The following is a 26,194-nucleotide window of genomic DNA, read 5'->3' as shown; positions in this document are numbered from 1 at the left end:
CTCACAGGCACCACCTCCACAGCAAAGATCCCAGGGAATGGGATTTGCAAAAGAAGCTGGAGAAGTAAAAAATTCCTCCAAAAACCTGATTTCTGGTATAGAGTTAAATTGCAGCGCTGCTTGACTTTTATTCTGATCTCCCTTAAAGCTGCAAATCCTTGCCTGAAAATCCCAGTCACTAAAGCTCAGCTGGTCTCTTAATCCAAAATAGGCAGATTAACATCATTCTGCTGCCTTTGTCTGTCAGAAATAGCCTGTGCAGTGCCCAGCAGTTCCTCTGAAAAGCACACAGGAAATGCCATAAATAAATGAACACCCTGTTTAACAACATTTTAATGATTCAACAAGATTTAACCAAGCCCTTCCATCCCATTCTCTCCTTTCAGGCTCAGCTTTCACTTCCACTTTTGCCCTGTCTGAGCAGTGGTTATGAAGCTCCTGGTGCTCAAATCCCAGTATTTCCCAGTAAACATACTGGGTAATAAAACTCAGCATTTCATGGATTTATTAAAGTTGGAAAACACCTCCAAGATCAAATCCAACCTTTTCTGAGAGGCAGAATTGTCTCTCCTGACCCTGGACTAAAAAGACCATTCAAATCCAAGCCCATGGATCTCAAGGACCATCTCCTTTTGGATGGAATTCTACCCCAAACCATGACTTCCCACTGGGGAAACGTTTGTTGTTCTTTTCTGGGAGCAGCAGATTGAGGAGTAAATCTCATGCAAATTGTGTGTAATTCCAGCCTGAAAAAAACCTCCTTCCCTCCACAGTTGTGGATATTTGTGCTAAATGAAGGAATACATAACTCAGCTGCTGGCACAGAAGCTCAAGGCTTAAAACCCAGGAAATTTGAAGCCTGGAAACCATCCTCAAGACTTTTACATAATTCCTTTGATGCACATCACAGGCTTTGGAGGTTTATCCACATTCCTTTAGTTCTTGGTGTAAAAATTCAAGCTCACATTCTCTTGGGCAAGGGATCTGTGGCATTTTTAAACTTCCAGGCTGGAAGGGCAGAAGCCATGAGCCACCCAACCCCTCCCTGGGCCTGGCTGGTAATTTTAATTGCAGAGTAGGATAAGACCACAATTATTTGAAGGAGTTTCTTGCATAAAAGAAGCAGAGAAGAACAAATTTTGGTGAATTCTCACTATGCTTTACAGGGATTCCATATTTTTTTAAGTATCTTCTGAAGTCAGACACAGAAACCAGGCTTTTGAAATAAAAATGATACTGGGGTTGAAAATGCAGAATAAATTTAAGTCAAATTCATCTTTCAGAAGAATAAAGGACTGTTCCTATAGGATTTGCTAATCTTGCCTTACCTCCCATTTCATCACCATTTCATTGGGTTCAGAGGCTTCCACTCGGATGTTCTCTGGGTTTTTATCTGGAGCTGAAAGCACACAGGTGACAAGGTCAGTTAGTACGTCCCATTTATTTGCATTTAGCATTCAAATGCCAAAAAGGATGGGAAATTCCCCTATTAGTGACAGGCACTTGAACAAAAAACATTCAGGAGATGAATGGCTTGGATCAGCAAAGCTGATGGGACCCAGGCACGTTGTTTATGCACTTTGGATTCCTAAGTGTCCCTGCTGGTTAGAGCCACCAGCTAACACGGAACTGTGACTTTTGGATTTGAAAGCACCAGATGTGGGGGGATTATGAGGAAGAGATTTTTCTCCCTGTGGGGATAGGAAACAGAAGGTGCATCATTAGAGGTGCACACACAGCTGGAGAGCTGAAGAAGGACCTGAAATTGGTGTAAATGGGGGAAAAAAGAGAGAAAATGCCAAGGAATGCAAATGCTGTGCTGAACAGTTGGCCTCTAAAATGACTTTCAGGGAGACAACATTTTCTGCCCCAGTGAATGCTCTGTAAATGGAGATTTTTGACAAGCTCAGTGCTCCTGAAAGGATCCCTGCAAACCCAGCCCTTCTGCAGGAACAGTTTGTCCATGAAGGTCTGTGAAGTGTGGGAAATCAGCAGAGTGAGGTGCTGGAGGTGTAGGAAAACTCAGCAGTGTGGACTCCTCCCTTTGGCACCCCCAGGAATTTTATGCAGCACAGCAAGTTGGATCATTAAAATTGAGATTTGTTCTAACTGCACATGGAATGCTCAAAACAAAGCCTGGCCATTTGATGTACAACTGCTGGGCTGCTCTGTTTTACCAATCACTGAAGAATTCACCCCAGCAGGGTTCCCGTCTCATTAATATCTAAAATATCGGAATACAGCTTGTCACGAGACATCCTCCAGCTGATTTCACCTCCCTGAAAATGCACTGCTTTAGTTAATTTAAGGGGTCCCCTGCCCCACCAAAATCACTGAGGGTTATTCCAGTCCACCAAACCAGCTGGGGGTAATTCCCACTACTTTTAATAATCCCTGAGGCTGCCACCGAGCAGTGCAAGCTACCCTGGTTCCTTCACACCCTCTGGAGCACGGGAGGGCACAGATATCCCAAAAACAGGACTGAAAATATGAATAATTAGGAAAGCAGAGCCAGGTTTACCAGCTGGAGGGGTGGCATAGCGCAGGGAGGGTTTGCTGGGCTGGCTCCTGCCCACGGCGTTGACGGACACCACGCGGAACTGGTAATTCACGTACGGGGCCAGGGGCAGCAGGGCTGTGGTGTCATTGCCTGGCACTCTGGTGAGCTCCTGCCACATCTCCGGCTCCCAGTGGTTCTCTTCAAACTCTATAATTGACTCTGGGCAGGGAAAAGGACAAAAAACAAAGGAAAAAAGATGAAAAAATCCAACTTAGCGTGAACAGCGCGGAAATGAACAGCGCAGAAATGAACTTGCAAGAAACGAACTGTCATAGTTAAAGTGATTAAATCTGGCCATCAGCAGGGTTTGTGCCCTGTGACAACCAGGACATGACAGAATTCTGAGCAGCCCTAAAAATGATGCTGGAAACCCCTTCCTACCATTAACAGGGCTGTTATGGCTGGCCCCAGCTTTCCAGGAGAGTCGAACGCTCCGGTTTTGGTTTTCCGAGAGCTGGAGGTCTTCTGGTGGGTCAGGAACATCTGAGAAATAAAGGAGAAGTGTCAGGAGCTCAGCAAAGTATTTCTGTTTGCCCTGGCATTTTCCAGATGGTTGGAACAGCACAGTCAGTGAAGATGGTGGTGAAACTCCTCCTTCAAGATGGACAGGTTGTGGAAAGTGGGAATTGCTTGGAAAGATCCTGAATCTTCAGGTGCTGATTTTTCCCTGATGAACAAAAAATCCTTTGGAATTTGTCTCCCTCTTCCCACATTATTGTGCTTGCAGCAACAGATTTTTCTTCCCAAATCAACCCCAAGATGTGCTTGGTCATTAATGGGTACTGCCCCTGCTCTGGGCAGGTCCAGCCTCACGTGGATTTACCCTCAGAGTGGGAGAAGGAGCCTCCACCCTGGCAGTTACTGAACTTTGCCTTTGAGGGTGTGAGGGAAAGGAGAACATTCATTATCCCAGCCATGGGATCTGCATTAATGGAGAACCAGGAATTCACTGCCTGCCAGCTCAAATAATGCTGTCCCAACTAAACCTTTGACTGACAATGTCATTTCTTACAGAATAAACAGTGATTTCCACCACCAGGACTGTCTTTGTCATTGTGAAGAAAATTCACTGCGTTCTTACAGATTTATTAAAAATTACAATACTGAGTTTTTATCTCAGGGTACATCAAGAAGTTAAAAAGTTTATATTTGGATTTTTTCTTTTCTTTTCTTTGCATTTCTTTTCCTATTTCTCTTGTACCTGGGAAAATATCAGGAAAGCACAGTTTAATCTGCAGGCATGTTTCTGCTCTATCCTCAGAGCACAGCTGGTTAAAATTCAATATATTAACTTAAAGATGGTGATGGTGCATCTTAAATATTCTCACCCCTCTACCTGTTCATTAAACAGACAACAAATAATTAGAATTATTCTAATCATAAAATTTACTCTCAGTTGCCCCTAATCTGATGTCCCTACTTAGTTCTTCAGTCAGCCCACCAGTCCTTGATTGCAAAAACCTGAATTTTTCACTTGGAAAATAAGATTGTGTTAATTCACCAAGACCTTTCTCATATGCAATAAACAAGGGAAAAGAGCACAAAATTTTTTCTTCTTCTGCAAAGCACCTTTTAAAAAAGTAATAAAATGCTTTATGAAACTTTCATAAGTGAAGTAACAAATAATCTACAAACATTTTGAATTATACAGCACTGAAGGACACAGCACCATAAATAATGTGCACAGCATCTTCCTAATTTTCTATTTACTGAAAAATATCACTCCTTTAAAGTGGAAAAACATCTTGAAGGGCAGATTGACTTATTTCTTGCTGCAATCACTGCCAGTAATAAATACAAATGTAAAATGAAGCAAAAATAAATGTAATTAAAATGATGCAAAGCTGTCAGAGAATCATAAAATCACAGAATGGTTTGGGTTGGAAAGAACATTAAAGATTATCTAATTCCAGCCCCCTGCCACGGGCAGGGACACCTTCACCTAGACCAGGCTGGCCAAAATTGTGACCACAAAGCAGAATTTTGGGGGCTGCCCTTGGGTGCAACGGGTGCACAGCACTGCACAAGTTCCTCCTCTTAATTCCAAGGGGTCCTTCAGGGAGGGATGCAGGTGGTGAGGATGCTCTCAGAAAGCCAAGGGGATCAAGGCTCTTCTCTTTGCCCCTGGACACTCATTCATGCTCAGTTCACAAACAGAATTAATTCCTTTTAGGTGCTTAACCAGCATTGATCTTCTGAGAAGCTGCACATCCAAATATTGGCCTGATGGCCTTCCAAAAACAGTCCAATACTTGTGAAGGACTGGCCAAGGACTTCAAAGCAGCAGCAGCAGAATCATCCTTAGTATGCTCTTACACCTTCCAGCCTGGGCAACTCCTGCAGCCACTGAGCTGAGACAAAAATGCTGCCTCACCTTGCTACAGCAAAGACGAAAATAAATCGAGTTTGTGTCAGCATCACCATTCCCAGAGATAAGGGACAGCACAGCTGAGCTTAAGGAGAGAGAGGCTCTGTGAAATTGGGTTATTGAGGCTCTGTGAAAAGAAGCAAAGAAGTGCTGCAGTGGCAATTGCTGCTGCAAGGAGCTGCAGCAGGAAAATCGACCTTACCCAGAACGATCAGCTGCGCCTCAGCCTCAGCAGTGTCCAGGGCAGTGCTGGCCACGCACTTGTAAACTCCCTGATCCTCCAGGAGAACACTGGAGATGAACAGGGTATCCCTGTCCAGAATTATCCTGCAAGGAAAAGAAAAAACAAGGTAATAAGGATGAGACAACTATGTGAGATGAGTATGACACACAGACATTGCTCCCTGAAAAATTGTTCATAATAGAACTGGGCACGGGGCACTTTCATGAAATAGCTGCACACTGAGCCTGCTACATTAAAATGTAATTGTGGCTCTGCTCTACACTGTGCTGAGGAGTGTTATTTGTATTTTGTGGCAATTTAGCCTCCGTGGCTGGAGGCTGGCCTGTCAGTCCTGCTCTGAAAAGAAGCACAGTGAGATGCTCTGGATGAGCGTCTGGGCCATAGGACTTTGGCACGCCATTAATGAGACAAATATATGGGGTTTGTGATGGAATTATAGCAAGATTGAGGGACATTGAGCATTCCCAGGGCACTTGTGTCATGTCCAAAGCAGCAGGGAAGCTGCCAAGAATCCAAGGCCGTGGGCTCCATGGCAGACAGGGAGTTTCCATGGCACTGCCTCACCATCCTACAAGGGCCCAGCGGGATTTTCAGCCTCTCCAGCATTTAGGAAATCATCTCTCCCCTGTGGTAATTAATAAAGACATCTGATTTCCCCCCGTGGGACCCCTCTACGGAATAAAGGCTGAGCTCCACCCCCCTGAGGTCAATGAAAACCCAAAAATAGGGCAAAATTCAGCCTGCAAATCCTGAACTCTTATGTCAGAAAGATTCGTGGCAGAACCCCTGAAACCTGTTTACCATCACTTCAACATTGCAAAGACTTTGTTTTGGCCAAATAAGTGCAAACTATAAGAAAATACTGGTTCCACTGAAGTGGAGAAACAACCTGCACTGGGATCAGGTTTTGGGTTGGGCCAACATTTATATTATAGATAAAAATACAGATATGTATTATGTATATATTAATATGCAACTTTATATTCTGCTATGGTAACAGAGTTAATAAACCCAAACCCATTTGGCTCGAAACTCACATTGCTGCATTTATATTTAGATGTGTGTAAAATGCAGATCTACTCAGATGGAGAATTCTTTGCAGACATAAATTTGCATTTCAAGCTATTAAGGCTCATGTTTAATGAAACTCCAGCCCCAGCACCACATCAGATTATCCAGCTGAGATCAAGAACATCCTTGTTCCTTCCCCACTCACCTGCCACCTTCCGTGCTGTTGACTGGCAGCTCATCTCCATCCTTCCTCCAGGATAATTTAAAACTGTGTTTCAAGTGGGAATCGTACTCAGCCTGGCATTTCAATAAAATGGAATGTGATTTCAGCACTCGGGGGTTCTTCGGAGTAACAACAAGTTTTGTAGCATCTGATTGATCACAGAAAAACACTTTGATTAGGTGAGAGAGGGGCTATTACATCAAATTTTCACCAAGCACTTCATCTACACAAATCAACCTCAGGAGCAACAATCATGTCTTTTTTTTTGTTACATATACAAACATTTCAAGTGAATGATGGTGAGGTTTGAAATAGATATTTGCCAGGATTTCATTTTTTTTATCTTCAGACATTTTTTTTATCTTCAAACATTTTTTTATCTTGAAACATTTTTTAGTTCACTCCAAACCAAAGAGCTCCAGAAAAAAAAAAAAATCCACAAAAAATAAAGTTACAGGTGAAAATCCTTGTTAGCAGCTTGTCATGAAATGGATGATAAAAAAAGAAAAGGCTTGAATATGATTTTTATGTCTAATTGCCATTTGAAATAAGCTTTGGCAATGATCCAAGAAAAATTACAAGCATATTAAAGTCAAGTGAGAAAAAATTATAGCAATCAAGTTTGTTCTTTTAATTGACTATAATCTGAATGCAGAAACAGATGAATAAGTAAGAAGAAAGCGCTTAGCTGAATTTATTTCTGCAGTGAAATGTTGCTCTGTGAGAATTTCATTGTACATTTTCATGTTTATTATCGCTGTAAAATTCCCAAAGCCAAGGGAGTGGGTGGAAATGGAACACAATGAGTGAGCTTTTTCCTCAAGTTTGTCACAGCAAACCTACATCAGAGAGCTTTGCTAATTGAGTATTTAAGGGTGTTTTTGGTTTTTTTTGTTGGCAAGCCCTAAATGCTAAGCAAATTTGTAGAAAACCCACTACATGCCACCTGTGTGCCCAACAGGAGCTGCCCGCTGCCATCACACCCTCCAGGGAAAACCCCTCCTGCCAACCAACCACACAAATCCCTTAAAGCAGAGCTGCAGCACAAGGGATGGATCTCAAATTTTAAAGCAAACACATCTGAGGATTTTTATTTGCTCTGTTTAAAAATATTTATCAACAAGCAGGCAAAAGCACGGTGCAAAGTCCTTCTACCAGCAGCACCCTGCAACGTGTTTGGTGGGAGTCAATCCAGTTTGGGATGTGCCTTCTGATCAACAAATGGGAAGGAATTTTAGGGAAGGGAATCCCACAGCTCAGGGAGAAGCAGGAACACATCTGGATCAACAAGGACCCCACCAAGCCCAGGAGCACTGGGTCAACCAAGAGCCTGCCGAGTGTAGCAGAGCAGTGACAAAAAGGAGGGAAAATCCTTTCAAGATCATGTGTAAATGCCAATTTTTGGTGGCTTGTGCAGCTCCTGCAAGCATCCAGAAGAAAATGAGCACCATGTGAGAGCATGGAGAATTCCAGCTGAAAAGTTAAAGCCTATATATATATATATATGAGACCTGTGACAATTTCAGGCTGTAATATCCAGAGAATTCCTGAAGTCACAGAACAAATCTTTACGCTGGACTGAATGTTTACTGCTTCCTGAAAAACTGTGGGCATAAAATCTTAGCAGCTATGAAAGTTTTTTTCTTTTCTCACCTCTTATATCCAGATTAGCAGTGATTGCTCTTTTCCCCACAGAATTTGCAGCCCAGCAGGCGTAGGACCCTGAATCCTCCTTCTTTGTGTCCCTGATCTCCAGGGTGCCGTTCTTGTTTAACTCGTAGCGAAACGTTGAGAGGGGCTCTATGCTGTCATCCTTGGTCCTAAAAGTGATGAAAACAGGCCTGGGTTACTGCAGGAAGTGTCAGTTCATGGTTAAGGGTTATTGCAGGGGAATTTTGGGACAGCTTTGCCACTGAGCAATTAAAGTCAGGATTAGTGAGAAACTCCATGGACATGCAGCAAATCATAAAGTTCTGCGCATCAAACCCACAGGCAGAGAGCCTAAAAAGTTCTCTAAAATACTCTGTCTTTGATCTACAGCTGCCACCTACAATTTTATTGCAACTGTCACCTGCTGTGACAATCCTGTGATTTCCAAGCCTATGGAAGCATGTCCAGGTAAATGTGTTCTGTAAGTCACTGCGTTTCCACTTCAACAGTGTGTCCAAACTTGAAGGGCCAACATTAAACTGATGAATCTGAAGCAGAATTTGGCTATAAACAGCATGGTTTTGCTTAATGTGTAGCCTGGCATTTGTCTCAAACAGGTATTGGGGACTTCCAAGAACTCTTTTTTTTCAAACCAGTTCTTCAGAATTCTTAAAAGCACATTTAAACACAGAGAATTTCCATAATATACAGTTTTGTTGCAAATTTCTATTTTTAGCTCCATAGAATTAATAACCAGCAGACTTTTCAAACTTTGGGAAGCCTGCAGGAACTTTTTTCACATGAAAAAACCCCCAGCTTTCAGTATCTTACCATCTGACATCTGCTGCAGGTGAGGCAAAGATGTCACAGTGCAGAAAGGCGCTGTAACCCACGACCGTGGCGTAGTTTTCCCCATCTGGGGTCAGTATCAGGGGGGCAATATCTGCAGGAGAGAATTCAAGGTGAGCAGCACTGCATTTCAGAACTAGGAACATAAATATTGGCCCCGGCCTTTTCCAGCAAGGGTGAGAGGCTGAGGTGTTTAATGGGAATTTCACAGCTGTTTGGAAGAGTTGCACAGAGCAGCTGAGCTCTCAGAAGCTTCACTGACAGAGATAACAGGGGTTTACTGCTGGACATGGCAGAAATTGAAACACCCAGGAGAGAAAATAGACCCAGTTCTGTTGCCTCCAAAGATGTCTTTTGTTAAATAAATTCCCCTCACTCCCTTTCTTCAAGGAACAGACTGAGCATCACAACGGAAATCAAAGATTAAAAATACACTTAATAATTCAAAACTGTGGCAACAATTCAGTGCCCAGTGGTTTCACTGCGTTTAAATTCAAGTTTTTGAGCCCAACCACAGCCACATTTTTAGAATATTCCAAAGCTCAGGAGTGCCTGTGCTAAGCACATGACACTCCCCACGATGAGACCTGTTGCATAAATCTGGACAACATTTCTTAAAATCTGGAGCCAGTCCAAAGGAACCACGAGACACCCATGACCAGCCAAAGAAACTATGGAACGTAAAGGAACCAGGAGGAACCCAAAGGAACCAGGAGATGCCCATGACCAGCCAAAGAAATCATGGAACCTAAGGGAACCATGAGAGGCCCATGACCAGCCATGGAACCAAAAGGAACCATGAGGGACCCAAAGGAACGAGGAGGAACCCAAAGGAACCAAGAGATGCCCATGACCAGCTAAAAAAACATGGAACCCAAAGAAACCATGAGGAAACAAAAGGAACCAGGAGGAACCCAAAGGAACCAGGAGGAACCCAAAGGAACCATGAGGTTCCCATGACGAGCCAAAGAAACCATGGAGCCCAAAGGAACCATGAGGAACCCAAAGGAACCATGAGATGCCCATGACGAGCCAAAAAAACCATGGAGCCCAAAGGAACCATGAGGAACCCAAAGGAACCAGGAGGAACCCAAAGGAACCATGAGATGCCCATGGCCAGCCAAAGAAATAATGGAACCCAAGGGAACCATGGAACCCAAAGAAACCAGGAGAAACCCAAAGCAACCATGAGATTCCCATGACCAGCCAATGATACCATGGAACCCAAGGGAACCATGAGGAACCCAAAGGACCCAAGAGGTGGTGACAAGCCCCAGGCTGCAGTGAGGACTGAGCTGGGGCTGTGGATGTGCTCTCTGGGAGGGGACAGCCCGGGGCACTCACTGAGGACGTTGACGTTGGCGCTGGCCAGGATGGTGCCGTGCTTGTTGGTGGCCTCGCATTGGAACACGGCACTGTCCTGCAGCTGCAGGTTGGTCAGGCTGATCTCCCGGGTGGAGATTCTCCCTCGGAAGGTCCTGCCTGGAAAACACCAGATTGTGTCAGCAGCTGGAGGAACACCGTGCTGGGGAGCTCCCAGGCTCTCCTCACTGCTTGGAAGGCAAAGGAAAGAACATCTTGAGGATCCATCCAAAATCGTGCCCAGCTGGTGAGTTCCAGGGCTCTGCCTTTGCCAGCAGTCCCATGGCCTGGGGGAAGTGCTGCAGAGCACCAAATCCCAGTAAATTCACCACAGAGATGTTTGAAATGATAATAATACTGCTACACCAGTGTTCCCCAGCTCCCTGAGCTTACTCAGAAGCACAAAGGAGTCCTTGAACTGTCCCAGATCCCCAAAAGATGGGAGAGTTACAGGGCAGCACCTCAAAGGTACCACAGCCCCCCATGTGCAATGCTCACCACCACCCTCTGCAAGAATCCTATTTAATTAGTTTACTTAAGTAAATAAACAATTCATATCTAAAGAGGTGCCAAACCAGACATCAGTTGGCAGGTTAGGACTTGTGGGTCCCCTCAAACCGGGTGATATGTCACCATCATATTTTCTGAAAAATCCCTTCACCAGGATTTCTTCTCCTGGGAAGCTGAGAAGCCTCAGAGAAAAATGAAAACAATAATTATCTGATTGCTTCTCCTGTGTTTTGCTGCTTTGGAATGTGGTTTGGACATTGTTTACCAACAGGTCATTGTTTCATTGGTTTTGTGTGAATTGTTTTGACTTAATCATGGTCAGGCTGTGTCGGGCTCTAAGGAAAGAGTCACGAGTTTTTAATTATCATTCTTTGTGGCCTTCAGGCTGTATCCTTTCAAAATAATAATATAATGTAATGTAATGTAATGTAATGTAATGTAATATAATATAATATAATATAATATAATATAATATAATATAATAATATATCTTTCTAAGAGCATGGAGTCAGAGTCATCATTTCCTTCCTGCCACAGGGGACTCTGGAAGGAGCAGCCTGCCCCTGCACCTACCATCGATGGGCATCCCGTTGAGCTTCCACTGGATGCTGGGCTCGGGGTTCCCGATGGCCTCGCACAGCAGCACCAGGTTTGTCCCCACACTGTAGACCCCACCCTCGGGCTTCTTCAGCCACTGGGGAGGCTCTGGGAAAAGAGACAGAGCAGGGATCAGTTGATGCCTTTTTGGGACTACCTAAGAACTGAGGCCAACCTAAAGTAAGGCAATAAAAAGCTGTTCTGTTTATTGAAGGGCTTTGGGTACATTTAGGGCAGCTCCAGGGGCTGCACCCAAAAATGGATGATGGGTCAGGGTTTGCACACTTTGATCAGTTTGGTCCATTTGCATATTGGGGTCAATCACCCAATTCCAGCTCCAGGTAATGAAGTCATTGACCCCAGGTTTGCTCCCCCCAACTCACTTTTGTTCCCATCTCAGCCCTGGGGCAGTGAGGTGTCCTTGGCTGCCAGGCCTGGAGAGGAATTGTTGTGTCTGCCCCAAGTGGGGAAGCAGCAGCTCCCACTGTGTGTGGGGTTTGGAGTGACACACTAAAGAACTGCAGGGTTACAAACAGATGGAAAATAGAAAAGCTGAAGTCCTGAGGCATCACAATCCCAGCCCAGCGTGTGCCTCTGCTGTTGCTGGGATTCTCCAGGAGATGGCAAACGCCACCAACACTTCCCAGCCGCTGCTCACAGCCCATCCATCCCGTGGCTCAGCGGGATTCCTCGTATTTCCCATGTACAGGAAAGGTGAAACTGGCATCAGCAGCCGCCAGGGCTGTCCTGCAGGCTGGGTGGGTGCCAGGCAGGGCGGAGGAACGGGCAGTGCTCATCCAGGTAGAAAACCAATGCACAGGGAGGGAGAGGCTGGGAAGGAGGGAATGGGTCAGCATTTCCACCGGGACTCTCAGATGTGAGTGATCTATGGATTAAGGTGAGGCTATTGCAGCGAGACAAACAAGGTGGGAACATCCACCCAGCTCGAATTCCCTCCCTAGGCATCAGCAAGTGGCTCCCACCACCTCCCCTGGGAGCTGACAGAGCTCCAGGACAGCACTGATCCACCTTTGATCCACCTGCCCCGCTCCCTGTGCTGAGGAAATGCACCATCACCTTGATTTCCTGTTTTTCCACGGTGTTTTCAGACCAGAGGCTGTTCCACACCAGCTTTAGGAATGGTAAAGCATTCTCTCCTGGCTGGGGATGAGTGGCTCGGGTGCCCACGGGGTGGTGGTAGAGGAGCAGCCAAGTGCTGCTGCATTCCCCCTGCTCTCCTCTCCCAGCTGCTCTGGGAAGCTCTGGGAAAACAGCTCTGCAGAGCAGCCTCTGAGCATCAGGTACCCAAACCTCGTGTGGAACAGACATCCATAATGAGGGAAGGGAAATGGAGGGGAGGAAAAGGGAATTTATCTCATAAATGCTTAATTCTGACTGAGCGCAGGTCCCTGAGCCCTCAGTGGGCAGCTTCAACACAAACCACAGCCTTGAATTCATCATTTCCCCTGGAAAGGCACCAAACTTTGAGATTTTAACACCAGACCTGACACTGCCTCTTCTGCAAGTGCTGGGAAGATCACTGGGGCTCTTTCCCTGTTAAAAAGGTGAGGTAACCTAGGAAAACCTGAGGATTCATTAGTTAATGCTCATAAAATGCTTTGAAGATTAACAGAGCTGGTGCCTGGGAATACAGCAACAGATGTTATCAGTGAGATATGCTAAAGCAAAACACCACTGCTCACATTCACACAGATATTTTAAAAAAACACCCCTAAAGTGGGGTGCATTTCCACACCCAGACCAGCATTCCCACAGGAGAGCGCCCAGGAATGGTTTAATTAACATATAAAAACTGAAGTCAAATTCAAACCACTAAAGCTTATTTAAAATGATAAAATCATCCCACTTCCTTCACGCAGCAGGGATTTTTCTACCAACATCCTCACTCAGTGCTTCTTCCTATCCCACAGTGACATGACCACATCTGTTCAGCTTCCTGGTATTTGGCTCCAGGGAAAAACTCTGCAAACACCAGAATAGTTTGGTTTTGCAGCTCTTTTTTCTTCTCTCTCATGTACACCATGGTTTCACCAGGAAAAGATGAGTCAAAGGCGTGGAGGTGCAAAGGTTTGTAGCAGTCCTGATTAAATTGCTGGTTTGGAATTTTTCCTGTAAATCTGCCACTAGCTGAGACAGGATATTTCCTTGGTTTGGAGACACCAGGCACAGGCTGAATAAAAACCACCTGAAGGATCTTTCCTATCTCCACCTGTCCCCACACTGATTTTTGATGTCACTGCTCTCCTTTCTCAATTCTGGAATTGCTGTGGTTGCTCCAAGGAAGTGAAGAGGCTGTGAAGTCAGAGGCAATGAGATTTTGCCAGGTGTGAAATGCAATTTCACAGAAAGGCTGAAGAACCTCTTTTCCACGTGGCAGATGTGCTATACCACTTCAAGTACACAAAATATAACAAAATATACACATATTTTTAGCAACTACAAAATCCAGGGGTTGGATAATCAAATAGCCATTCTGGAATGGCAAATATTCCACTGAATTATTTATTCCTCCTGGTAAGAGTTATCAATTTGCTCCTCCTGATTGATTTATGTCTTTATGAGAAATACTGACAGATCAGAAAGGAAGAGGATCTAAAACGGGCATCTCCAACAGAATCTAAATTACACACAAAGGATCCAAACCTTCCCCTCAGCCTCTCCCACTGCGTTTTCCCCATGAGTAGAAAATATCTGGGACATCTAACCAGCTTCAGTTTCTCTCCCCTGTCTTCCATCACCCCCAGGGAACTTGGTGGAGAATCTTCCCTTCCTCTGTAGGCTGTTGAGCATTCCCCAGGTGTAATTTCTCCTAAATTAAAGACATCTATATTTGTTTCCCAAATGCCATGATTTTGAGCCCTGTGACTACCTCTTCTGCCTTCTCCTGACCTTTCCTGAAGTTGTGAATCTGCTGACTTTAGGTGAGGCCTTCTCAGTTCTCAGCAGTCTCTGACAACAACACTTTTCCTTCTATTCTCCAGGATGATTTTTGCCTTTTCTGCCAGACTAACTCTTCCCAGAGGTGTTCCTCCTGCCATCCACTGGATTCTCCCAATGAACCCAGGCAGGAATTTCCCAGCCCGTGCTGATGAGGCCAGTCAGGGCAGCCTGGTGAGAACTGCTCTGTGCTTGTGCTTACTGAACCCATCCTTTCTATCCCACACCACTTTCTCAATTTGTCAAGCTCTCTTCAAACTCTCCTCCCAAAGGCTGGGAATCCATCCCATCCCATCCATCCCATCCCATCCCATCCCATCCCAGGGTCAGCAGCAGCTGCTGTTGCCACCTTGGGCTCTGCATCCCTGTTGGAACAATTTCCCAGCCTGATTAAAACACCCAGTTCTGCTTCTGCTTCCCATTAATTTAATCTCTTTTCTTTTGCTCTGGCTGAGTAATAAAAGTATTATGAGACACAACTGCAAAGGCCCTCAGCTATTACATTATTACTATAATTAATCATTATATTGTAACAATTATTTCTATTAAACCCCACCTAGAAGCCTCGGTGGAGATCAAAGTAACTTTAGATCATTATGATCCTGCAAGATTTGGAGGTTAAATGTTCATTTTCTGCCGGGTTTGGTGAACCTCAAACCACAACCAAATAAACACTTGAAGTCAAAATAATTTGTGGGCTTGCTTTGCTGTTTTTTAAAAATAATTCTCTCTCATTTTAATAACAACAGTGGGATTTTTGTGTCTGCTCAGGTATTCCAGGCTACATCTTCCCTTGAAAAAAGAGATTAAAATGCTCAAACACTCAAACAATTTGCTTGCTGAGTATTTTCATATGCTTGCTAATGATTGCCTGAATCTTTGCCCTCAGACTCGGTAGGATTAGGAAGTGGGCTGCATGCAAATATCATGGTATTTAGAAGGGTTGGGTGTTGGTTTGAGGTCCTCAAATACCAAATAGTAGAGCAGAAAACGTGGCACAGTGACAGAAAAATCCTGATCTACACCCCAGCACTCCGCTGAGGATGGCTGGAGATTAATAACACATCATTTTTCCTCCGTATTTAATTTTCTCCTCCCTGCCTGCATCCTGTGAGAGGAACCTGTCAGGTGTGAGGAGCCCAACACCAGCACCAGCTCCCTGAAGCCTCCTGAAATTAATGCTCAGGATGTGCCCTTGGGTGTGCTGACAGGAATCCTGCAGGAATGATGAACGTGTCCATCTCTGATTAACGACAGCCGCAGGTGCTGCTCAGGAATTGTAGAAGACAGCAGGGCTTGGGCTCAGGTTTACCTTGATACCTTGGATGTGAGGTGACTCCTGATAGGAAGAATCCCTGCTGCTGACAGGAGCCAGCTCTAGTTACACACATGGAAAATGGATTTAATAGCAATTGGAAAAGGGTTTTTTACATTGCAACGGCTGGAGTGGGATTATTTCCTTCTTTTCCCTTTTTCTAAGTTCTTGTTTGTTAATAAGCAAAAATAACAATTTGCCAGGAAGTTTTCCTTCCTCTGAAAACTGTGGGAGAGGAAGGTCAATATTCTAAACTGCAAAATTAATGTTATTTCTCCGGTATTTTAGTTTTTGCAGCTCGTGCAATTTCTTTGAAGGAAATCGATTTTTTGCAGCCGAGAAAATCATAGCCAGATTGTTAAAATATTCTGCTACAGCAGAGATGCTCCAAACCATCTGGAAGGATTTCTAGGAGTCAGCACTTCCCCTCCACCCCAGCTGAGAACTTGCCATGCCCCGGGATCCTCCTCTGCCACACTCCCAGCAAGGGGAAGAGGAGTGCAAGGGACAAGGTTGGGTTGAGGGAATGGAGAGGACTCATCTGGGAGAAAATCTTTTCCTCAGCTGCTGAGCAAATGCAGAGCAGGGAGCTCAAAGTGCTCTTCTCCCATCAGAAATATGGTGAGCACAGAGGGATGAGGAGCCCTGATGAAAATGAAGCCCTTGGAAGGGTCTAACAGGGTAAAACTGCCAGGGATTTATTTTATTTTTTAAGTGCAGAGCAGAGGTTGGAGCATTTTCCATCAGGCAAATGTTTCCAGCAAGTTTTTCAGCTGGGCCTCAGGATTCTCAGTCTGTAGCTATTGATGGGCAGAGAAAGTGGCAGGGAGAGTTCTTGGTTCTGCAGCAACTCCTCAGAGCTCTGCTGGCTCCCGGGGAAGGGCATCTCCACCTGATGCACATCTCAGGGTTTGGGGAGGAGGAGAAGGGAAAAAGAAGCCTTGGGTACTCAGTGAGGTGACAAAAAAGGTCATATTTCCATTTTTTAACCGATAAAATATAGTAGAAAGCATCTTTTTTACTTTGTTTCACAGGTTTTGTGATTTTTTTCAGGGATTCCAAAAAACACTCCCAGCTCAGGTTGTGCCTCTACAAAAATCACAGCAAGGGAACGGGTGAAGGAGGTAAGGGGTGGTACTTTGTCTGTTCACTGAATTTTCACAGCCCCCCCTAAGATCCCACTTTTGGTGGAAACCAAAGACAGGGGCTTGAGCTAAATGTCCCTCTGATCCAGCCCAGCATAACCATTTTCACAGTTTTTAAGAGCAAAGAGAATAATTAGATCTTTCTTCTGACCTTCAGCTTAGCACAAGACATTTCATCCCCATCTCTGCTTGACTCCCTCCCATCTTTAGACCACTGAACCTGCTCACATATTTATATTGTCCCCTGCTTTTTAAGGCCTTCATGGGAAAAAACCAAAGGGCATTATTTACATTTTTTGTAGCTGTTGTTTTAGCAGCGATACTTTGTGCGAACCTTCCCAAATCCAAGAGGCTGGCATCAATTGGTGCAGCTGCTTGAGTCACATTAACAAAGAGCCTCCTTCACCTCCCTCTCCCCACCTTTTAGTCCCAAACCAATAATTTTAGTAAAGAGTACTGAGCACCTTCCACATGCACGTGGAACTCGTGCCAGGCCCTGCCCATGGGGTTGCTGGCCGTGCACTGGTATTTCCCCTCATCAGCTGCTGTCACTTGGTCAATCTTCAGGGTCTTCCCAAAATTCTCTGTCTCTGGCTCATCCTTGGGCATGTTTCCTGTCACCTTGACCCAGCTGAGATGAGGAGTTGGGCTGAGAACAAAGGAAAAAAAAAGAAGAAGATTTAGAGTTGAACAAAAGAAGCTGCTGTGATGCTTCACGTGGCAGAGCTGCTGTTCACACCCAGGGTTTGGGAGGTGCTTTTAGGGGATTTGGAGCTTTTAAAGCTTTGAAAACTCTGGGGCTACCTAAGGGTTACACTCTACAGCTGCTCCTCGCCCTTCACAACCCCTGTGAGTGGGATTTTCACCAGGGCAAAGCTGCATTCCTTGGATGTGCCTTGGCAGGGACGGTGGGAAAGGGGCTGGAGCTCATCCCCTCCTGCCCCAAAAGGGCACCTGAGGACAGCCAGACTCCCCTGCAGCGCTTTGGAGGTGCTGAAATGCTCCTCCCATCCCTAGAAAGAGGCAGGAGTGTCACAGAACTGGGGACAGACGTTGTTGGTGACCTGACACCACACAGGACAGGCGGGCACGGCGCCAGAGCTGCTCCTCCTGTGCCATCTGTGCCCGTGGCTCCACACCCAGGCAGGGGGCACCCAAAAATCCTGGTGTCCCACCAGCCCTGCAGATATCCCATCATTCCCTCCCAGAGCCCTCATCCCACTCTTGTCCCAAAGCCATGCTCTCCTGACACTGCCACCGCTCAGGGGATAAATCTAAAAATTAGTGACAGATTGGAAGTGTCCCTAATTCTCTATTTTGCAGTTGGGTGCCCCTGATCTGAGTTCCTTGAAATCCACTTCCACGGTCTGTGGACACTTGGCAGGGTGGATTGGCAGAGGTGTAGGCAAAGCTGATCGTTTTTCTGCTGAGAATGGGAATTTTAGCAAAGAAAAATAAGGTTTTATTCTAAGAGTTGCATTTTTGAAGGATTTCAATGAAAAGGTGTGCTTGGTGATAAGACAAAGAAGTACTTTGTGCTCTCTCAAAAGTGACTGCTTAAAAAAACCCTTTTTTGTAAAAAAAAATTAATTTTCTAAACAGTTTCCTGGAAAATTTAGAGTGAAACAAAAATATTTCTTTCTTTTTACCATTTTCCAAAGGGACAGAAAGACTTTTCTGGCTTTCTCTTCTTGTATCTGATACTCATCCTTGCACATCAAATTTCATATTTGATTATTCCCAAGGTGATTTCCCTATTAAAACCCCTTGAAAACCCTCTAAAATCAGAGCTGTGGCTTTGGGGAGGTTCGTGGGCTGGCAGATTCACTTGGTGGGGAGTGAATTAGACAAGGAAATGTTGCAACAGGGAAGCAAAACTCACTGCAGATACCTGGAGTGAATCCAACAGAGACAAGTAATTCACCTCCTTTTAGGAATGCCAACCCAACTCCTTGCCAGCTTCCACCAGCAATGCCCTTTCAAGCCCATATGGAAAAAACAAAATGCCCTAAACATGTGCAGGCAGATAAATATCCTGACTGTGGAATTTTATGGAGGGAATAGAATTGCAGAGCCTTTAATGGGAATTATCTGGGTGTGAAGCAGAGCCTGCAGCTCCACATCCAGCACCAGGGGATGGTGATTTAGGGCTCTGCTCTGCACAAAGCTCTGTCCCAGCCAAGCCAGAGGGACTCTGCTCTCCCTGGGGATTCAGGGGGTGCACAGACCCTCTGTTGGCAGCCCAAATTCTGCAGTGACAGGCACAGGGGACAAACTGGGACATGGGAAGAGCAAAGCAGGGCTCGTGGCTGAGTGAGCTGGAGCAGCAGCAGCAGCAGCAGCAGCCCTGAGAAGGGAATCACAGCTCCTTGGCAGGGTGGAACTTCACATTTATTTCCCAGTCCCTTTCATTTTGTCCTGTGTTATTTACAAGGAATTTGTCAGATTAAGCCATGCATTATAAGTTTTTCTTAGCTTACTGGGTTTTAGCACATTATATTATAAATGTTTTAAAGCTAATCATCTGAAATTACCCTTTGTAGGTTCTACTGCAATGCTAATCTTTCACAGTTCTATTTCTCTAAAATATTCAGTCTAATTTACAAAATCACCTTTTAAAACTTGCTTCTAGCTCCATTTCTCTCTCAACAATGTCTGTCTTATTCTATAATATTTTTAAATCAGCATTTCTTATCTCAGAATCTGTATACAAATACATACTATAGGAACTTGAAAAAAGTTCAAGACAAGAACTTGTCTGCAAGTCTTTAAGACTTCTCTACAAATTCCTTTCCCACAAAAATTGTTCTTTATGATTTCCCATCATAAAGCTATTTTAACCCTTCCCTCTATTATCCTTTCACCACCTGAAGGGACTCAGCAAGGTGGAGAGAGGTCATTTAAAAGAGCTTGGAGAGACAGTTCAAGGGGGAATGGCTTCAAAATGAGAGAAGGTTTAGAGGGGATTTAGAGGGTTTTTTGGGAAAAAGCTCTTCCCTGAGAGGGTGGGGAGACCCTGGCACAGGGTGCCCAGGGAAGCTGGGGCTGCCCCTGGATCCCTGGAAGTGCCCAAGGTTTGAGGTTAGCTCTCTGCTGTTGGATTGATCAGGATCACACCAATACAGCTGATAGTGGTTCACTGTACCCCCACAGAGCCATGGATTTGTTCCTCAATATCCTGTCCTTTGTGAGGACACCGTGGGATGAACATCCCTGGTGGAAATTGTGGGTGCTGGGGAATGCACACAGAGAGCAGCCAGGGTCACATTCCCACCTGAGCCAGCCCCTCCTGCTGTAACTGAGATTGAGGATTTCCCCTCAATCATTCCTTAAAGCATGTCTCGTGTTACACCACTCAAGAACTTTGGTTTTAAAAAACTGAGATCTTACACCTGGAAAATCTTAAATTTTGAGCATTGAAGCAAAACTGAATTGGCAAAACCAGAAAAAAAAATTACATCCAAAAGCACTGATGGTGATATTATTTAGTTTCTGGACATCTCAAAAGTAGCACTACTGAAAAAAAATTCAGTTTTGAAAATAGAAAAATTTAAAAAAAAATCCATACTTATCACACCATGGTTTTAATTACTTGTTTACAAGCTACAGCAATAACAAACACACTACTGTTGCCTGCACTCTGAGCTGCTTTACAGGTACAAAAAGCTCTGCACAGGAGTTGCATTTAAAACTGTTGCATAATTTGTAATATCCCTTTTTCTTTGCTCATTTCTCCCTCCAAAGGTGATTAAGTTTGTGCAGCATTTTCATTACTCACAGCCCTTCAGCAATACACTCCAGGAGCAGGACACCTCCCTTGATGACAGTGACTGATGAGCTACTGCCAGCAGATTCAGGAGGGATCAGCAGTCTGGGCTTCCTTTCCTTGATAAAATTTGCTGAAAGATAAAATAAAACAGAAGTTAGGTGGGAAATCTCAGGTATCCTTCAATAATGCCACAAACATCACTGCTGCCAGGAGGTTTCTGACAGCCATTTGTGTGCTTTCTTTTTTATTTATCTACTTTGAGACTAATCCAGGAGCCCTGATAACAGTCAGAAGGGAGGTACAGTGATATCAACAGGCAGCAGTGCTGGGAAAACCTTTTTCCTACAGTTTTATATACAGTTTTCCAAGCACTGGCCATTCCTTTCACCCCTCAGGCAGTCTGGTCTTCTCAGTTCCTGATCTTTAGGTCCACACCTCCTTTCTTGGCACTTTTCTTCTGCACTGGCTCCATCACCTTTTAAACCTCAGGTGAAACCCCACCTTTCCTGACTTGAGCATCCCACAGAATTGTCCCTCCTGCTCCAATTATTGAATCTACAGTAATGGAGATACAATTTGTAAGGGAGACTGTAAAAATAATAAAACAAGATTGACCTGCATTTGATTCCAACAGCCCATTTGTTCCAGCCTGCCAAACCAGGGTTTTAGGATTAAAAATGCAGGGTTCAGTGGCTGCCCAGTTATCACTACCATAACAATTAGCACACTAATGAATCAGTCCCCAAATGGTGCTAGTTCTTAAAAAAAATAGCCAGTTATGGATGATTTGGTAAAAGACCACATAGATCTCCCCGAATCATTTTCTCATTTTTAATTTTAATTTCCCCTGGCTTTGTATCTCTGCAGATCTGTGTCACAAGTGCTCTGAGTGCAGCAGGACACGTTGGTGCCTCTGGACACTCTCACACATTCCCCATCTGCCCTCCACCTCCTGCTGCCAAAGGCAGCCAGGTCTCCTTCCCAGACATCCCTTGGAGGGAAAAACTGCTTCTGGAGGGGCAGCCAAGTGCACAAAGCCCTGCCTGTGCTGCCCCAGGGCTCAGCTCCACGGGCAAAGTCAGGGGAGTGATGAGTGCTCTGAGTTATCCATCCCAAAGCACTGCAGGATAACCTCCTTTTCAGAAATCTCACCGCTTGTCCAGCAAAAAAATCTCCCAGAGGAGGTTAAAACTGGGCATTAAAAAAAGAAAAGACTTTTAAAAGGTATTTAAGCAAAGAAATGAAGAGTCAAGAGCTACAGAGTCTTAATTTCATGTATTTGAAACAAAAGGAAGCCAGTGGAGAATGGCAGGAATAGGCACCTGCTGCCTGCAGGGTATTTCCAGGATCTGCTCCCCAGAGAGGGGCAGGCAAAGCACTGGGAGAGGGAATGCACAGGATGAGAAGGGCTTTGCTGCACTGTCACCTCTGCTGGTGACACACAGGGCACAGAGACAGAGCCACCTCCCTTCTAGATGGAGGGGATGGGGACAGCCAACACAGGGCACCCAGACTCCACAAATCCACACCCTGAGCTCATCCTGGAGCAACCCCAGGCTGACCCCTGGGACATGAATTCATGGTGGCAAACCTTGGCTGCCTCATCCCAGAGTTCTCTTAACTGCCAGAAGAAGAATTGGAGCATCCTGCTCTGAATTGATAACGTGAGAAACCCTGAACATCAATGTCCTCCCTTCCACCCCCTTCAAAGCTCCTTTCTCAAATAAAAAAACCTGCCTTTCTCATTAAAAGCCCTGCAGATTGCTCTCAGAAACCACAAGATGAGCCAATTGTGCTCCCTGGACTGCTTAAATCCACCCCATCACAATCAAGAGGCTTTTGTGATGTGTTTTTTGAGCAGCTCCCATTTCACCTCAGCTGGTGGAGTCTCAGTTCAAAGGCTAAAAACAGATGTATTCAACTCACCCTTAGTAACAGCAGCGTTAGGTGAGCCTGAGTCATTAGCATGCTTTACTGAAATAAATAAAAATGACAACCAAACAAACATGCAGGGTTGAGACAGAATCAAAAGAAAGCATAAATCAACCAAAACAAAACCATGCCCCTCCCCACCCCACAGTTTCTGCCCCAAAAAGAAAGAAAGAATGAAAAATATAAAAGAAAGCAACAGATGAGCAACAGAGTTTTGAAGATACAATGAAAATGCTTTAAAGATTTGTGTTATTCTGAAAAATACTTTGTAGGTGATATAATCAGCATTTCATCCTTGCTATCTACAGTAATAAAAATCCCTAACTATCCACAAAGAGAAATGTTATAAAATGTTATCCATTCTCTTCTTTTTGCTTATTTTAGTCCTGCTTATTTTTAATGCAGTCCCTCACCAGGCCCTTGGCACAGGGGGCAGTGGGCAATGTCAAGCTGAGTTTACAGAACCCTTTCAGTCTGTGCCTCTCATCTTTTCCTGGCCCCAGTCCTGGGGCTTTGATGACAAGATGGACACACTGAAGTGGCTTTTTGGGCCACTTCCAGGGCTACCAGCAGCCAAAACCCATCTTGTTTTTCTCTAATCTCTGTGTGCATGTGTGGGGGACTGAACCCATCCAAAAAGCCATGGAGAGCAACATTTAACTTGCATGTTTTTCTCACAATTATTACCCCAAGATACGGTCTAAGCAAGCATTAAACACACAAAGCCGCTATTAATCCTTTATCTTTTTATCCCAACAAGAAAACTCTCAAAAATCACATATTAAACATGAAGGTTTCATTCATGAAGACAAAATTTCTCCTTGGCTTTCTGGGCTGTGTAAATCTGAAAGATCAGAGGTTTCAATGAACAACTGAAATCTTAAATTCCCTACACATCATTTCATCAAGGAACTGGAAAAACCTCTTGTGTTTCTGATGCTCCAGGCTGCCTGGAAAACATCATCCTTCCAACCTCACTGCTGAGGCTGGACTAAACCAGGCTTTGCCCAGGGAAGAGGCAGCCACAAATTCCTCAAAGCCCAGTGAAGCCCCATTCCTGGGGGACCTGCTGGACTCCAGAGCAGCAGAATTCCCTAATGCACCCTTGGCTTTCACTGTGGGGACAGCAGGAGGAAGGACAGGGCACTTTTGGGGTCTGATGGTGATGCCTTAGAATTTAATTTTTAAATTTTCAAATCCTGTACTGCTTTAGTGTATAACTGAACTCCATACAGAGCATCAGCTACTGTCTTCACATTTTGGTCAGACACAACAATTCCTCTCCAGGCCTGGCAATCAAGGACACCTTACTGTCTCAGGTCCTGAGAAATGGAAACAGCAGTGAAGTTGGGGGGCAAACTTGGCGTAAATTACTTTATTACCTGAAGCTGTAATTGGGAAATTAACCCTTGATATGTAAATGGACCGAACTTAAAATTGTCTGAAAAACTTGTGACCGTTGTCCATCTTGGGTGTAGCCTCTGGGAGGCTTCTGGCTGTTCAAGCTGTGCCTATCAAAGGCCTTCAATAAATATCCATTTTACTCTTTTAACTTTGTCTAGCCTCTGTTGTAGGCAGCCCCCCCAAGGCATCAGTTCCTGGTGACCCAGATGGGACAGGTTAAACTGATGCCTTGGAACGGCCACCTAGAACACAGGCCAGAGCAAGAAGCTTTGCTCAGTTAAACCAAGCCCCGAGAACAAGGTTAATAATGCAGGAAATCAACCCAGCAAGGTGCCCTGTGCTGAGAGAGCCACACATCTGCATGCCCTGCTGCCTGGGGAGCTCCGAAAGCAGCAGCACACGAAGAGCTCAGCCCCAGACTCACAGCGGGAAACCTTGAGCGTCATGGGCATCTTCTGCACGATGGTCCTGAGCCTGGGGAAGGCTGCAAAGCAGCAGTAGTCACTCCTGCTGTCGCTCTCCTCCACGTTGGCAAAGTAGAGATCTCCCTTCAGGCTCATGGAGACTCTTTCATCCTGCGGGATGTGCTGCAAATCTGGCAAGGAAAAGTCATTGTGAGGTGGCGTGGGGATTGGAAAAACAGAAATTCCCACAGACATTGGAGGGTTTGAGCTGCAGCCTTGAGAGGAGCTTGGATTGATGTAAAAATACAATGCACAGACATTAAGCAGAAAAATCACAAAGTTATGTTTCTATAGTTGTAGGTGAGAATATGCCTTAAGTAAGTGAGAAACTGTACTGATAAAATGGTGAAGGGTTTGTAATCTAAGTTGTATGTTGTATGGAATAAACTAAGAGTTCAGACATTGCAATAGAATCATATGTGTACATGAGTTAGAAGCCCACTGGATAAAATTATCCACAGTGCAGCAGAAGTAAGTAAAGATGATAGGTCAGAAAAGCAAAATAGACCCTGTGGCAACTGCTTATTGGTTTAGAAAGTTCTCTATTGCCTCGTAACAAAGAACTTGTGGCTACTCTGAGCTATGGCCGAGCTCTTGCTCCTCTAAAACCTCTCAGCCTCTGAGACTGATGCTTATCTGAGCAATAAATCATTCTTAGCCTGAAAATAGTCTCATCCCTTCACTTCTAGCAGCAAATGATAAGGTGGGAACAACACGGGGCTGTTTCACCAAATGCTCCCCTCGTGTGCTGCCCTCCAGATACAGAGAATGAAACCCTAAAGTAAAAGAGGCAGAAAATCCAGCAGAACTAATGGGATATTTACCAATATTCAGTATAAAAGTGATTAAAAATATTTTTATATAATAATGTATACCAATGTAACCGATAAGGAAAAATTGATAATTAAAAAACAGACTTATTTTTCTTCCCCAAAAGCCAGAAATTCCTGCAGAAACCAAACACTGCAGAATAACGGGACAGAAACCCACCAGGAAGTAATTATATAAACCTGGTGGATTATTTTTCCCTTAGTATCATAAATCAATCACCAATTTATGGAAAGAGGAAAACAATTATGATAACATATTGACACATGATATCCTCTCTCCTCTAAATGCAGGACTCCTCATCACTGACAGACTCAGCAATATATAAATTATTTGATATCTTATATTTCATGAGATGCTGTGTCAATGCACACAATAATCTAACTTTGGGTCCTGTTAAACCAGATCCCCACCCTCCATTTTTTAATTTTCTTCTTCAATATCCAGATATTTCTCCCAAGCACTGGCACAATTACAATTCCTACCCATGACAAATCTGCAATGAAGTTTCTCTGAAAGACAAATGCTTTAAGCCCCCTTGGATGAGTTGTGCAAAGACCATTTACTCACCGATATTCATCCAGTAGATATGCAAGGGGGGGATGCCTTTTGGGGGGTTGCAGTGCAGGATCACAGAATCTCCATGCTCCACATCCAGAGGCTCAATTTTTTCTTTGGGGAATTTCGGTACACCTACACAAAAGAGCAAAGAAGTTCCTCTGTTATTGGTACCTTTTGAAATTTTGCCTTTTGCTTTCCCCTTGATAAGTTTTAATAAAATATTTACCTTTACATCATCCTTTGCATTCTCTGCCTTTAATACCAATTTTAATTTACACAGAGGCACAGAGTAATGATGAGTTTTACTCAGAGTAGGAAATCCCTGCATTCTGGGACACTCACAATAGGAATCCCTTCATTCATAAAGTTCTTGGGGCATCCTATCCAAAGCCAGGCACTGAATGGGGATGTTTAACACTTGTTTGTGATGTCCTGTGCTTTGCT

The 26,194-nt window shown here is 44.5% G+C and overlaps 1 protein-coding gene across 1 annotated transcript in view; it reads right to left on the bottom strand.

Moving 5' to 3' along the window:
• Positions 1 to 26,194, bottom strand: part of CHL1 (cell adhesion molecule L1 like) — a gene marked incomplete at both ends in the record, with an annotated part of 51,858 nt that overhangs the window by 14,444 nt on the left and 11,220 nt on the right. Inside the window, 14 exons of the mRNA XM_084214529.1 lie at positions 1,329 to 1,399; positions 2,522 to 2,719; positions 2,942 to 3,043; positions 5,131 to 5,255; positions 6,389 to 6,554; positions 8,060 to 8,226; positions 8,888 to 8,999; positions 10,250 to 10,387; positions 11,351 to 11,482; positions 17,257 to 17,441; positions 20,571 to 20,691; positions 22,488 to 22,535; positions 24,322 to 24,492; positions 25,760 to 25,882. Of these exons, the coding sequence (XP_084070655.1) occupies positions 1,329 to 1,399; positions 2,522 to 2,719; positions 2,942 to 3,043; positions 5,131 to 5,255; positions 6,389 to 6,554; positions 8,060 to 8,226; positions 8,888 to 8,999; positions 10,250 to 10,387; positions 11,351 to 11,482; positions 17,257 to 17,441; positions 20,571 to 20,691; positions 22,488 to 22,535; positions 24,322 to 24,492; positions 25,760 to 25,882 (1,859 nt within the window). The remainder of the gene's footprint in view (positions 1 to 1,328; positions 1,400 to 2,521; positions 2,720 to 2,941; positions 3,044 to 5,130; positions 5,256 to 6,388; positions 6,555 to 8,059; positions 8,227 to 8,887; positions 9,000 to 10,249; positions 10,388 to 11,350; positions 11,483 to 17,256; positions 17,442 to 20,570; positions 20,692 to 22,487; positions 22,536 to 24,321; positions 24,493 to 25,759; positions 25,883 to 26,194) is intronic.

This window comes from Fringilla coelebs (assembly GCF_963513975.1).
Source record: "Fringilla coelebs genome assembly, chromosome: 13".
Taxonomy (NCBI): Eukaryota; Metazoa; Chordata; class Aves; order Passeriformes; family Fringillidae; genus Fringilla; species Fringilla coelebs.
Note: the sequence above shows the minus strand (reverse complement) of the source record. Positions and strands in the feature narration are given on the sequence as shown.